Below are 13,712 nucleotides of genomic sequence, written 5' to 3'. Positions count from 1 at the left end.
ACCACTATGCAGTCAAACAAAACGTTACAGAATCAGAAATTGTCCATTGATACTGAGAAGCGTTCATTTGAAGTGATAGTTAAGTCAAAACACACACAGCACACAGGCAGTTAAAACCTAAGCAGTTAGCAAAGTATAAAACAACGGTGTTTGTTATTTTACAGAAATATGCATGCAATGCACTAAGAAAGAAATACACTAAGTCATCAAAACTCAGTCAAAACAAAGGGATGTGATTAACCAAGGAGAAAGCGTCCCTCAACAAGCACTGCTCTTTTCCCAGACTTCAGATTTCAAACTAGGAAATACACACAATGGCCTTTTCATCCAATCTTAACTGCCATGGAAGAGGCACATGTTAAGCAGACTCTTCTCACTTACAGCTCCAGACCATTTAAAGCTCTAAAGATCATCTGAGTGAGTTATACAGCAAGCAGACAGCAAGCATAGAAACCTCAGTATAAATGCAGTATTTTCTTCAGAAGGTAGGCCACAGTAAAAGCACAGTGTGCTTCTCCATTAATTAGGACTTTACGTTTTCTTCACTGACAATTTAAAGAGTATTCTAAAATATTCACTATATACATATCTCCCCTTTCTTCTGGAAAGACAATGACTCTTCTTGTTTTCAAGTTGAGAGATGTACAGAGTGTCCAAAATATGAATAGTAGTCCTCAGAAATAAAAGAATTAGGATAAGAGCACCTCAGTTTTTCCAACAGAACAACAAATACAGTTAACATTATGGTTAGATTTAAAAACAATCCACACTGACCTCAGTGGACATTGCCATCTCAAAGGTGAAATGACAACAAAGCACAAAGCAGATTTAGAATCATTGAAGGAATGATTTAAGCAAGCTGCACAAACTACTGCATGTGTGCATCTGCACTTCTGTGGGGTTCCACCCAGAACTGAATGTAACTCATTGCTAAATGTAGTTTACAATACAGACTTAAAAAGCAACCCTTGAAAATACTAAGTAAATGAAGTTCCCAGAGCCAGCTCATTTTAGAAAGTAAACTCAGAAACTAAGAGATTTCTTCATATTGTTTTGATCAGGGAAGGTTTTTAATGAAATATTAGTGAATTTCTTGAAAAAAAAACCCTATGCCTGTTCTCATTCTTTCTTTGGGTAAATTCTGAGGCATCAACACTAATTACATCAATATACAATGTTGTACATAATCACAGTTTTTCTGCAAGCAATGTGCTGTATCTTTGGAAAGTAATATGCAGATACACATTCCTAACATATGCAGCATAGCCTCTTTTTACAGAGCACGTCACAGAAAAAGCAGAAAGTGCATTTTTTTTATTGAGCGTTAAGTCAATATGGTCAGGCAAGAATATAAAGATTGGCAAATATTTACAGGAAAACAGACTGGAAAGCAGTATTAAGACACATTAGATGACTAAATCAACATCCCACTAAGAGCTTCTCCACTAAATTTCTGACATTTTTGTTTCTCCATACCTTTTTCTCAAATAAGCATCTCTTCAAATAGTACTCATTATGTATTTCCACATCTCTAGCTTTGAATTGACCTAATAACAGAGTGCACACAGTGAAGAAAATAAAAACAGGAAAATAATGTGAGGTTTCCTTCTTTAGTGTTAGTGCAATAGTATACTGTGGCTATAACCCATTTTGAAGACTGGGCATCCATTTTGTGGCAAAGTAAGGCAGACTACACCTGAGAAGTGTGGCAGAGCAAGAAGAACCATCGATATCACATTAATCTCCACAGCGTGCACTACATGAAATCATTCCCTTTACTCAAATCTAGATACAGTAGATAAGGTAGACATTCCTCATTGTTGCAATACATACCATTAAACAGAATAGAATATCACAGAATATTCTGAGTTGAAAGGGACCCTAAGGATCATTGAATCCAATTCCTGACTCCACCCAGAACCTCCCCAAAGTCATACCATTAAATAAAACAAAGCAGTGTTACTTGCCAAAGGAGTTTCTTCTTTAAGTCAGAAAGACCCAAAAAGTCACGAAGGTAGAAAAATCTACTGACATTATCATCATAACACAGAAATGTCAAGAGTGGCAAGAATAGACCAGAAAAGGTGCATTCAAGTGAACATGCTCACAGATTAGTGAACGTATGCACATGAAAACCTAAGTTATGATCTGTTTCAATACCACCTACATATATGCCACATTATTTTCACATCCTGGGAAGGGGGAAGGACAAGGAGAATGCCCATACAACAAGTTGTGTGCAAAAGCTGCAGGACTTTTCAGGAAAGGTGTAAAGATCATATCTGAGCTTATTCTCAGTGAGTACCAGGAACAACTGTTATCTGATTATCTCTTACTTTCACCTTCATATTTAAAGTGTGAAGAAATAAGCAGTTGAATCAAATCACAATAGCAAGGTGTCTATTCAGAAAGTAACAGGAGCAAGAAGGATAAAAGCAGTATCACAATAGGTAAGAACTCAAGTTGTAAAACACAATAGCAGTATTTTTGCAGCTCATCACACACACTTCCTACTTTCAAAATGACTTGTGCGAGGAAATTAAACCTGCAGAAACGCAAGGTATGCTTCTTCTCAGCGTTTTGTGCAATAAAGCTAAAATACAATGCCCTATCTGCTGTTGTTGGATTTTTCTTCTTTTTAATCTTAAATTGCAAGACAAAATTAATTTGTTCCCCTCAGAAACTGCAAAGTAACTATTATACAGATATGTTTCAAATAAGAGTCTACAGAAATGTGAGCTGCAATATTGGCTGATTTGTGGTTAAAGTGAAGCAACAAGACTGTGCAACTAGCACACCCTTGAAAAATGGCACTAATGAACATGCAGACTTTAAGAATTGTTGATGTAAACTTAATTACAGTCCAAAGCCTCCTTTTAATCAGCCATCCTGTAGCCCAAGGACACAACTCTGACACTGGAAACAGACTTTTCATCTCAGACTGAAGGGAGGGAAAAGGAGATGCAAGCCTCTTGCTTCAACTTCTCAAGACTGCATCTGTTGGTTCTGGACCAACACACAGAAAAGAGAAGGTAGGATTCATTGTCCCAGCAGATAACAAACAACAAAAAAGTGACCTTATATCTGCATATGTGGATGCTCTCTTCTAACAGAGTGAACTGGTATTCTAAACAACAGCAGTATCTGAGTGCTTGTTTCTTGCAGCTGTAGATTAATTAACTCACAGCTAGTTCAAATCAGAACAGAAAATATCCACAATGACTCCCGTATATTCTTGGATGAAGTGTTTGTACTTTGAAGTGAGATCAAGCTAGAACTCGTGGAGGACATTGCTTGGCAGGAAAACAACCAGTAGGATAACAGACAACTACTATTAGCATAAGCAAAACAATGACCATATTATAGTAAAGAATAAAAAAAAAAACCCAACATCCCTCAAACCAAATTAACAGCTGTAACTTTTAAATTGAGGTCTGTTTAATAAATGAGCTTAATGAAGTTGCTACAATAGTACTTGCCTCTTTTGTCTGCAGACTAAAAATGCCACGTTATTTAATAAATTAATTAAATTAAATAAATTAAATAAATTAAAAATAAATTACTCAACTAATACAACAAAAAAGTACACTCCTAGTGGTACTGAAATCTAACCCTAACACAGAATCTTTTAGACTGTTAAATAAAGCTTGTACTTAAAATTACTTTTTTCAGTCTTTTACTTTCAACACCAGAAACTGCCTTTTATTTATCGTGACGCAGAATGTGGAAATATTATATATATATATTATATATGTTTTACCTGTAATGCACTGAAACTGTCCATCTTCTCTTCTTATTGTAAAAGCTTCCCCTGGATTAACTTGCACAAGAATAACCTTAAAAATAAAAGAGCGTTCACAACCATTACACAGGAATATGTTACAAAAGCCTAGCATGTGTAAAAAAAAAAATTAACTGCAAGAAAAAAGACTGAATATATTATTTTCCACCTTACATTATCTGCTGCCTTCATCCCACAGAGAAAAGAGATTAGAGCAAGAGCAAGTACAGATTGCTTAAACAAACTTTTTCAAAGAACCAAGCAGAGGACAGCAACTAGGGTAAAACAACACCTGTACAAATTTTATTTTCTGGACTGTCCAGTATAATCAAAACAGCTTAAATTATTTAAACAAATTACATTTAATTCCACATTAATCAAACTACAGAAACTACTACAGAAAGTTTCAGAGGTAGCCCAGGACTCCCAGTGTTTATATTTCAAATATTACTGCTTGGCAAACAGTTTTTCAGCATAAGGGAAACATCCTGCAATTTCCTTCTTTTCATGATCCAAGCACGTTCTTACATTCATTAATGATAAAGCATTATTAGAACTAATAAGAAAGTAAGCATATCAGATACACAATATGGAACAGTATGAATAGTTTTATTTGCAGAAAGCTGTTGAACCTCTTTCTTCTTTTCTTCATGTGTGCTTGCTGGTTTTTGTTTGTTTTTAGACCATACAAGGTAGAATATGTAAAAAAGCATATGCAGCTGAAAAACTGCAGACAGAAACCAAAGTAAAAGTCCATCACCATTTAGAGGTGAGAATTCTCCTTTGAAACCTGACTTTGAGATAGTAAGTTTGCAGCTATGAAGAATCCAAACAAGATAAGAACAAAAGAAAATAAAGAACAGGTACATCTCATAGAATCTTTAGAGTCAGAAGGGACCTCTGAAGACCAGCTAGTCCAACTCCCCTGCAGTGAACAGGGGCACCACAACTACATCAGGTTGCCAAGGGCCTGATCCAGCCTCACACTGAAAGTTTCCAGGGACGGAGCACCAACCACATCACTAGCTTCCCTTCCAGACACCTCTTCAGTCTTGCTTGCATGCAACTTCAAAAATCTTGGCCAAGAAGTTTACTCTGTTAAGCTGCTAAAGAAAGGTATAATTGGGCTTGCTGCTGCTTTTTTACAAAGAAAATAGAAAGCTTCAGTGCATAAGAAGGAGGGGGACTGATTTTTTACATGTCTGATATTGACAGGACAAGGAGGAATGGTTTTAAACCAAAAGAGGGGAGATTTGGGTTAGATGTTAGGAGCAAATTCTTTACTCAGAGGGCAGTGAGGCCCTGGCACAGCTGCCCAGAGAAGCTGTGGGTGCCCCATCCCTGGAGGCACTCAAGGCCATGTTGGATGGGGCCCTGGGCAGCCTGAGCTGCTGGCTGGCACTGTCCATGGCACAGGGGTTTGAACTGGATGATTTTTAAGGTCTCTTCCAATCTAAGCCATTTTATGATTATATGTCTTTCATTTTCTCATACTGATAATTTTCCCAATCATCTAATGTATCTGAATATAAAATTCAGTAGAAGTTAGCACTTGATGTTCCCTGAACACAGAAGCAAAATTATAGAAATGAGCTTCAAATAACTCTTGTCTTCAGAATACATTGTATCACCAGAGTTTGTGCTTGTAGCTAGCATTTTAGCAACTGAATACCACTTTCCGACCATGATGGAGGGAACTGAGAATGAATGACTTGCTACAATTTCTTTTTCAGGCTTTCCAAGCAGATGTAACTTCTTGAAGATGTGTATTTAATTCACTTACCTTTTACTCTCTGCTGCAACTTAAGGTTCCAGCTTAAAATTTAGACAGGAATAGGAGTACTTAAAAGCTTGCCATCTGTGTGGGCTGGAAAGTTTCCAGATTTGCACAAATGTTTTGGGTTTATACCCTGACTTCTGGGACGAGCCATTCTGGCAATCAGTACAAGTTTCAGCTCCATGTATTGAGTCTCCACAGTACAGAATCAGAGAATCATTAAGGTTGCAAAAGACATCTAAGATCATCTAGTCTAACTGTCAACCCATCACTATGAACCCATGAACTGTGTGAAGAAGAAAAGTTGTAAAGCTCTCAAGTTTTAAGCCAATGGGTGGAACAATTAATTCCCTTGATTACTTTCTAATAAGATAGAATGAGGGATAAATTGCGTTACTCCATTGCTCCCATTTCTTCAGTGCCAATGCCTGGCTTCTGGCAGCCTGGTAACTCCTCTTTTGTTGCTTTGGGAACCTGCTGGTCCTCCTCCTCCAGACCCTGGGCTGCAGGATATCTGGACAGGAGGCTCCAGCTAGAAAAGCTATGGGCACATTGGCACAACTGCAGCAAGTGGGCCACATACCTTTTGATTTCCTTTTGCAGTGTTTTCTCTTGCATGAAAATCTTCGTTGCTCGTTTCACAGTGCCTCTTAGAAGATAAAGGCTCAACACCTGGGCATAATGCAGTGGGAGAGAGCACTGCTGGCACTGGCTGTGCCACGTGGCAATGATGGAGTCCATACTGCTTTGCACTCCAGTTTTCAACAGGCTTTCCTGTCTCTGAGAGCATCTGAATACCAATAGGCTGGGAAGACTGGCTGACTTAATGCACGTTAATTAGATGCTCAGGAATAGGAAATAGAGGTGGTTTGCTTTTTTTTCTTTTTTTCCAATGGACCATTAGTCCGTTTGATGTACGATTCTGTACTTAACTGAATGGCTCCTGCTTCCAGCCTTGCTTTTATGTTGTACATTCTCATTTATATTTTTTACAACTGTTTCAATATAGGCTACACTTGCTGCTAAGTGTGCCAAAGAGACTGAATCAGGGCTGAAGTCATTTCAGAAGTTTCAAGAACCACTGGTTTCAAAAGCCATTGTGCTGGGGGGTAAAGTGTATCAATCCGACCAGCCCTGGTCCTCTGCCTTAATGCTGCTCTTTAATTTCAGCAGTTTTGTTGAGGCCTGCACATCTCATTGCCCAGCAACACCACCTCCTCAACCCACTGGTGTTATGAGAACAGAAGCCCTCATCTTTCACATCAAATATTCTAGATCTCAGCCTCCTTCCGCTGCTGGGCAAAACATTCATGTTGGTTGTGACCAAACGACAAGCTTTAGCAAATTCTGGTGGTTCAGCCTCTTCCTCCATGCCTCACCCTTTTGGTGACAAATACATTTGCTTTACCCTGCTATCCAAAAGGCTAAAATTGCTATCCAAATCTAAAATGCTGCTATTCAAAGGCTAACGCGCTTTATTCTACTCACATTACTGCTAACTGCTGTTCTAAAATAACTGCAATAATTTGATACAAAAATCATTTATCGTGTGCCAGCCTCAGTGGGATGCACGTTCAACACAGTTTTCAAATGCCATTTCTCTTACTAGATCAACAAAACACTAATAAAAACTTTACCAGCTCAACAAAATAATGGGAGTTTAAGACACTGAGTCCTTGATATGTGCTCTACAATCCTATAAATGCATTCAAAACACCATCTACTATAAAAAAAACCCCACACCTAATAAAATTTAAAAACATAATTGCTCAGTGCTAACGCAACTTTGACTCAACATATTTTTGTCTCAAGTTCAGACTAACACGACTACTAAGAAATGGAGTATTAGGTCAACAACCAATTTTTTGTCATTTTCACTGGGACTATAAATTGCTTCCTTTGAACTGCTATTTAATAATGATTCATATGACCTCAGTACAGTCCTCAATGAAAAGCAGTACAGAATATCTATTCAGAGGAGATTAGCATACAAGCTGAAAATAATGGAGTAGAGCTACACATTTATCCTCAAAACAATCATTTCATAAATAAAACAAAGTGGCCAGCTCACATGGCTGAAGCTTGGAATACCTGTAACATCAGTTGCTGAAAAGTATTATAGAGTTTTAACAGTGTAATTTCATACTTTTCAGTAGTACTTAATTCATTCTACAAAGGACATTAAAACGAATGAACAATACACTAAGCTCTTCAGTGGTTTAATTAAATCAGTATGGATTACAGAGGTTTCTTAGTGTAACGTTAAAAGCAAACTTTATCCTAAAAAGCACAGAAAGATACTGCAAAAAGGAACAGTCTTTATTAAAACCACTTTTTAGCATGAAATACTTATTTTCCTGAAATTTAAAGGACTTGCCTTGCTGCCTGTCCACTGTCAGTCTAAGATGCATAGCCTGGATTGGCATAGACCAGCTTTCTAATAAAACTCAATTGTGTCACGCATTAGAAAGCTCAATGAGGTTTTACTGAAATCATTGCTCAAACTCAGGCAGCTGCTCAAGCCAAGTAAGAGCATAAGAAATGTCCTCACAGCCTTAGCCGGTGGCCCAGGTCAGTAGCCTATTCTAGTGCAGTACTTTATCTCCAATACATCAATTGTAGATGCTATATTTAGGGAAAACAAGAGCCTGGGCAGTTTCTGCAGTCCATCTTGCTCACTGTCTGTAAGTTTGCCTAAACTCTTAGGATTTGCTTACACTGCCTTCATAACCTCCTACAGTGAGTTCCTGAAATTCACTTCTAAGCCATCTTAAAAACAAGTGTCCTACTAGCTAAGTGCCTCTAGCTCTTGTACTATGGGATTTGATGAACGGGTTTGAGTAATTTCACCTAACTCCTTTGTTATTTCTTTGACTCAGCAATTTCCTCTCCTTTTCTGCCCAGTTTCCACTCACTGCAGGGTCCCAATATTTTCAACCTTTAAGACAGCTGCTTCAGTCCCTTGACCACATCACTGGTACCTAAAACTAGATCTGCATCAGCAAAGTGAACAGTGCACAGTAACATTCCTAGGTGCTGCAACAGTTGCCTGCAAAGATGTGCTACTATGTTATAGCAGTCCTGTTCACACTAGGGGCTGATGCCAGCTACCACTCTCCCAGATGATGCTACAAACTGTTCCAAGGCAGTTTGCAGACAGATATTCCTTCTGGAGGAGGAAACAGTTTCCTAGAACAGACTCGTTCCATGACATTCAGCCTCAGTTTCTGAGAACATTCTTGAGCACGCTTAAATTACAAATACATAAACACTGCCTGGCAGCAGCATTACAGTGCTTTGCCTTTTTGAAGGACTAGTAGTTAAGGGATATCATCTTCAGCACTTGTGAAAAATCTCTCTCATCTAAATCCCAATTTGACCTGTCTTATTTGACAAATCCATTCCTATCATACAACAATTCTAGATTTTTTATAATATTAATCTATTTAAATCCAAATTAAAATACAATTTTACTGTAGCTCAAGTAGTATGATCAAGCCTTTCAGAGACACGCAACGTTGAGTTTGACATACTGTCAGCAGACGTAACGATAATTTAACAATAATTTCATCTGAAGGTCTCATATATGATTTAGCTTTACCAGATCAGTGTGAGAAAGTATTCTGATCTTCTATCTGCAGTATCAAAGGCAGTACAAATGCTAAAAGGACAGAATATCAATGCTTCCTATTTTTATTCAGTAAGCTTTAAACTACTGGCATGAGAAACTACTGGATTCTTTCTGCAGACTGAATTAGAAAGAGATCTGAATGTCTTTTCTTCAAATCCTTACCTTATTTTTAACCCTTATGAAATATATTTAATAAAAAAGGCAGAGGGAAATTAAAAAAAAAAAAAGGAAGGATATCAACAAAAAGTGGAAGAGACACTGCAGACAGAGCTGCAGCCACTTGGACTCAGAGCACTTTTCCAAAACAGGGAAAATGTTAAGGTCAAATGTTAATGCTCATCTCCAGAAAGATCCAGAAGTAACATTTATCAGCACAAAAGGAAGGCTACGGAAGCCAAAATGAGCTTCAAGGAGGTATTTCTCCCCATTAATATGATCACAGCAGTGTTTTCTAAAGGCAGAAGAGTAATGTTCCAAATGTTGTTGGTCTTCATAGGTATCAAACACCTTCTTAAACACTCTAACATGTTCCTCATGGCACATGAGTACACAGGTTAATGTATTTCTTTATTGAAGCCTAGTTGTGGACAGAAGGGGTTTAAAATATAGAGCTAGCTAATCCTGTTTTGAATATGTTAGCTTGCAGACTAATTAAATTTAGCCAAAAAGCCCATTCATTTCACTGCAACAACAATTAAAACCAACCCTTCATTCTGTCAGTAAGAGACACAATTTTACAAGCATCTCTGCTTCTCCTTCCATCCTGCTAACTGCAGTAGCAATGTGTCAGCAGTTTGCCACATTTCCAGGCAATTTCATTGAGGAAAGAAAGGCAGCTTAAGACTCGGGATCACATTACAACATGCAGGGAAAGAAGTTTCCCTAGTGCTCTCAGCCACAACACAAAAAGTGAGGAACCAGAGGCCTTCACAACTAATGGATGCTCACTGAGAACAATACGTCTGTCTTCCACCAGACAGACAGTAAGGAAGACTGAAGTAGGTGGCAGCCCTGCCCACAGCAGGGGGTGGAACTGGATGGTCTTTAAGGTCGCTTCTAACCCAAACCACTCTATGACGCTAAGTTCTTGGGGGCCTGGTGCCAGACTACAACTGATTCTGGTAAAGCCCCTGTATGAGGTGAAAAACTTGCAGGGCAAGAACACAAAAAAGCTTAGGCTTAATTCACACGAGTGTTACTTCGTTGTTTCAATATAACATACTTCCATAGTGGACACCATAAATAGAATTAAAAGTCTAAATTACTTCTGCCCATATGGAGGGGAAAAAAAAAAGATATTCCATTAGAATTATAGAATGGCTTGGGTTGGAAGGAACCCGAAGGATCATCAAGATCCAAACTGCCCCAGGCAGGGCCACCAACCTCCAGATCTGGCACTAGACCAGGCTGCCCAGGGCCTCATCCAACCTGGTCTGGAACACCTCCAGGGATGGAGCATCCACAGCCTCTCTGGGCAGCCTGTGCCAGCACCTCAGCACTCTCTCTGTCAAGGACTTCCCCCCTGACATCTATTAGGTAAAACCTGAAATGAGTCAATGAAATCTACAAATTTACCTAGCAAAACTATTTAACAAAGGACATCTCATAGCAAATTTTACACAGCTTTCTTCTTTTGCTCCCCACCATACATATGCAAAGGCAGCTCTGAACAGCACTATCAAAACTGGCAAGGCTCCCTCCTCAAACATCCACATGCATATACATGATACCATCAGCCAAAATTATACTGCTCTAAGGAAATAAAACAACCACTGTCAGAATATTTCCTCACAAATACTCTGCTGTTTCTACCAAATACACACAGGATGAAACAGAATGTATGTGCAAAAATATATATAAAATATATTATATATATATATATATATATAAAATATATAAATATTATTACCAATATATCGGATATGCTGAGGTAATATTTGAAATCCGTTGTTTAAATTCTACAAGCTTAAACTTTGCTTGAAGTTAAAATAAATAAATAAATAAAACAAGACAGAAAAACAGCAGTACAAATGACTGTGTCCAGAACTATGCTGATAACACACTGATAGGAGCAAAAAATACCTGAAATTAAGACAGCTCCTTAGCTTCATCCTATCCCTGCCACATAAAGCTAATACAACCTTCCTAATTTATCAGAATCTCGTTAGGCTTATGGAGAAATGTCCAGTTTACCCTTATCACATAAGGATGATTCTCACTGTAACACATCATGAAACCACAGTTTCAATACCTGTATTTCTAAAAAAGACAAGAATGAAATGCCATCCTAACTCTTCTGAACTCACACAAACATTGAGAAATTCAATTCAGATGTAGAAAAATTCCATTTACAGTTTCAGTACCATCAGCTGTGTTTTCAAAACTGTTTTGGCAAGTTACGTTGCTCAAATAAGTGCTTTTATGCCTAAAAGCTTCTCTGTTTGTGGAAAACTATGCAATGCCCTTTTAAAATATTGAGTTTTCTGAACATCCACTGCTTTATTTCTAACCAGTCTTAGCTGAAAGATCAAAGCCATCACTTTAGAGTTACTGGGATACGAGACAAGTATTTCCTTATTTGCATTAAAGGAAAAATCTATAGATGTCAAGCTCTTTATGTCTCTCAGGGGTATACCTGCTCTCAAACCCATTCTTCAGTATCAAAGGCTATCAGCCCTTTGGAGGGGAAAACTAAAATGCTAAGTGTTTCAGTCCAGACTGAGGCTAAAGAAACCAGAGTAAAATTACACTAAATACTTTGCCTCAGTGCTGTCCGTTGCCTCAAAGACAAGAAAGACAAAGGAACCCGACTGAATTTCAGGGCAAAGAAATATCTGGAGTCCTTTCTCCAGCCCTCCACTTCTCACTGAAGGTGAGAGGAGCTGAGTTAGCTGATATCTTCTAAAAGGAGTTAAGTCACGCCTTGTGGATTTACTTATTTCTTCCAGAATGGGTGAAATCTGGGACAAGTTTTCAACCAAGTTAAAAGCTTCTAGATATATTTAACTTGAGTTAACAGAGCTAACAGATCTGCCATTAAATATATCACAATAAAAAAAATCCAACCCTTCACTCCAAAACTGACTGATATTCCAGAATAGAAATGAAAATACTGAAATATGTTGAAAATGCAGGGAGAAAGCAGGGAAGAAGCTAGGATATAATAAATTGATCTCATTCACTGTGAAAATCACATATAATAGGAATAACTAAGAGCAGGTTACATGTGTTACATTACAACTATGGTTATAGTATATTTCAATGAAATATGTAGGAAGAATCTTCCCATACACAGAAAGGGTTACAAACTGAAGCAAAACTGTACTGCTGAAAAGCAGAGCTCTGGTTTTCTCTCGTGCTGTTTTGGGGGACTGCATCTTTTGAGGATCTTCTCGCCCTCACACAAACAGAAGTCTGGAAAACTAAACAGATAAAGTGTCTCAAATTGTTTCCTCCCTGGACCTTGAAACCGTAACTTAAAAAGCACCAATCATAATCCATTTCTGTATTAGCAGAAATAATGCTCTTTTCTGAAGGAGGATTATTAGGAAAGTTACAAGAGCCCCACTGTTGATTTTCTTCTATTTTTTATTCATTTTCAATCTGTGTTTAGCATTATGTGGATACAGGTGCTAATTGAGTAGCAAATGATTGTCAGTATATATCTGAAATAACAGAAAGATTGCAATGAAATCATGTACTTAAGCATGCTGGTAAGGTACAGAACTGTAAAATAAGCAGTGGTTCGACTAAAAATACTGCAGCTGAAATTAGCTCCATAGTACTGATGACAAGTATTTTCAGCCACAAGGACACAGGTTGGTTCATTTTTGAACATTTCACAAATTTATGAAAAACCTGTCATTAATTCTCTTGACCATCGTGACTTCAGAATGTTAGAAATCCCCAACTAAATCTGCTTATAGATTGGTACAGCCACGTCCATTGCAAGATGCATGCTGTACCTTTAAAAGCCTGTCTGCAACGAGATTAAAAAAGGGTGCATTTCTGGAAAAGGGTGAATATAACACAATACACAACTTCCAGGCAGAGCCACATTTATGCTCTGTCATTGGGGCATTCCGAACAATCACAATTTTTTTCCACTAATCGTTCCAATCGAGATGTTAATTAGTGGCATGCTTAAATCTAGTATCCCATTTCAAAAGCCTTAGCGCTTTGACTTACTGTTGCTCGCATCCTTTTATTTCTCTCATTCAACTGGTGCTACCACAGTGACAAAGGCTGAAGGAGGATCCAACAGTCACCGCTCCAGATGCTCCAATCTGTTCCATTCACTCAATATGAGGCAATCTTCGGCGATGTGCTGAGCACTGGCCCCCTCAGCAGGGCACCTTAACCTGACCGTGACGCCGGAGCATCTCCCTCTACCTCTCCCTAGAGCTGTGCATCCAAACAGCATGTGGAGGCAGGATGGGAAAGGTAGGATCAATTAACAATATAGTCGGCAATACCTACCTCAAGCCTTCCTTCCTATCAAATTAGCCAACGTACAGTGAGCT

The 13,712-nt window shown here is 38.3% G+C and overlaps 1 protein-coding gene across 3 annotated transcripts in view; it reads right to left on the bottom strand.

Annotated features, from left to right (window-relative positions):
• Positions 1 to 13,712, bottom strand: part of FNDC3A (fibronectin type III domain containing 3A) — a 114,049-nt gene that overhangs the window by 69,869 nt on the left and 30,468 nt on the right. For 2 of the 3 annotated variants that reach the window (XM_048957289.1, XM_048957300.1), the window contains exon 3: positions 3,761 to 3,836. In XM_048957289.1, coding sequence (XP_048813246.1) covers positions 3,761 to 3,836 — 76 coding nt within the window. Of the gene's footprint in view, positions 1 to 3,760; positions 3,837 to 13,377; positions 13,405 to 13,712 lie in introns of those variants that run through there. The other variant, XM_048957309.1, reaches the window with a different exon arrangement.

Source organism: Lagopus muta, chromosome 1 (assembly GCF_023343835.1).
Source record: "Lagopus muta isolate bLagMut1 chromosome 1, bLagMut1 primary, whole genome shotgun sequence".
Lineage (NCBI taxonomy): Eukaryota > Metazoa > Chordata > Aves > Galliformes > Phasianidae > Lagopus > Lagopus muta.
Note: the sequence above shows the minus strand (reverse complement) of the source record. Positions and strands in the feature narration are given on the sequence as shown.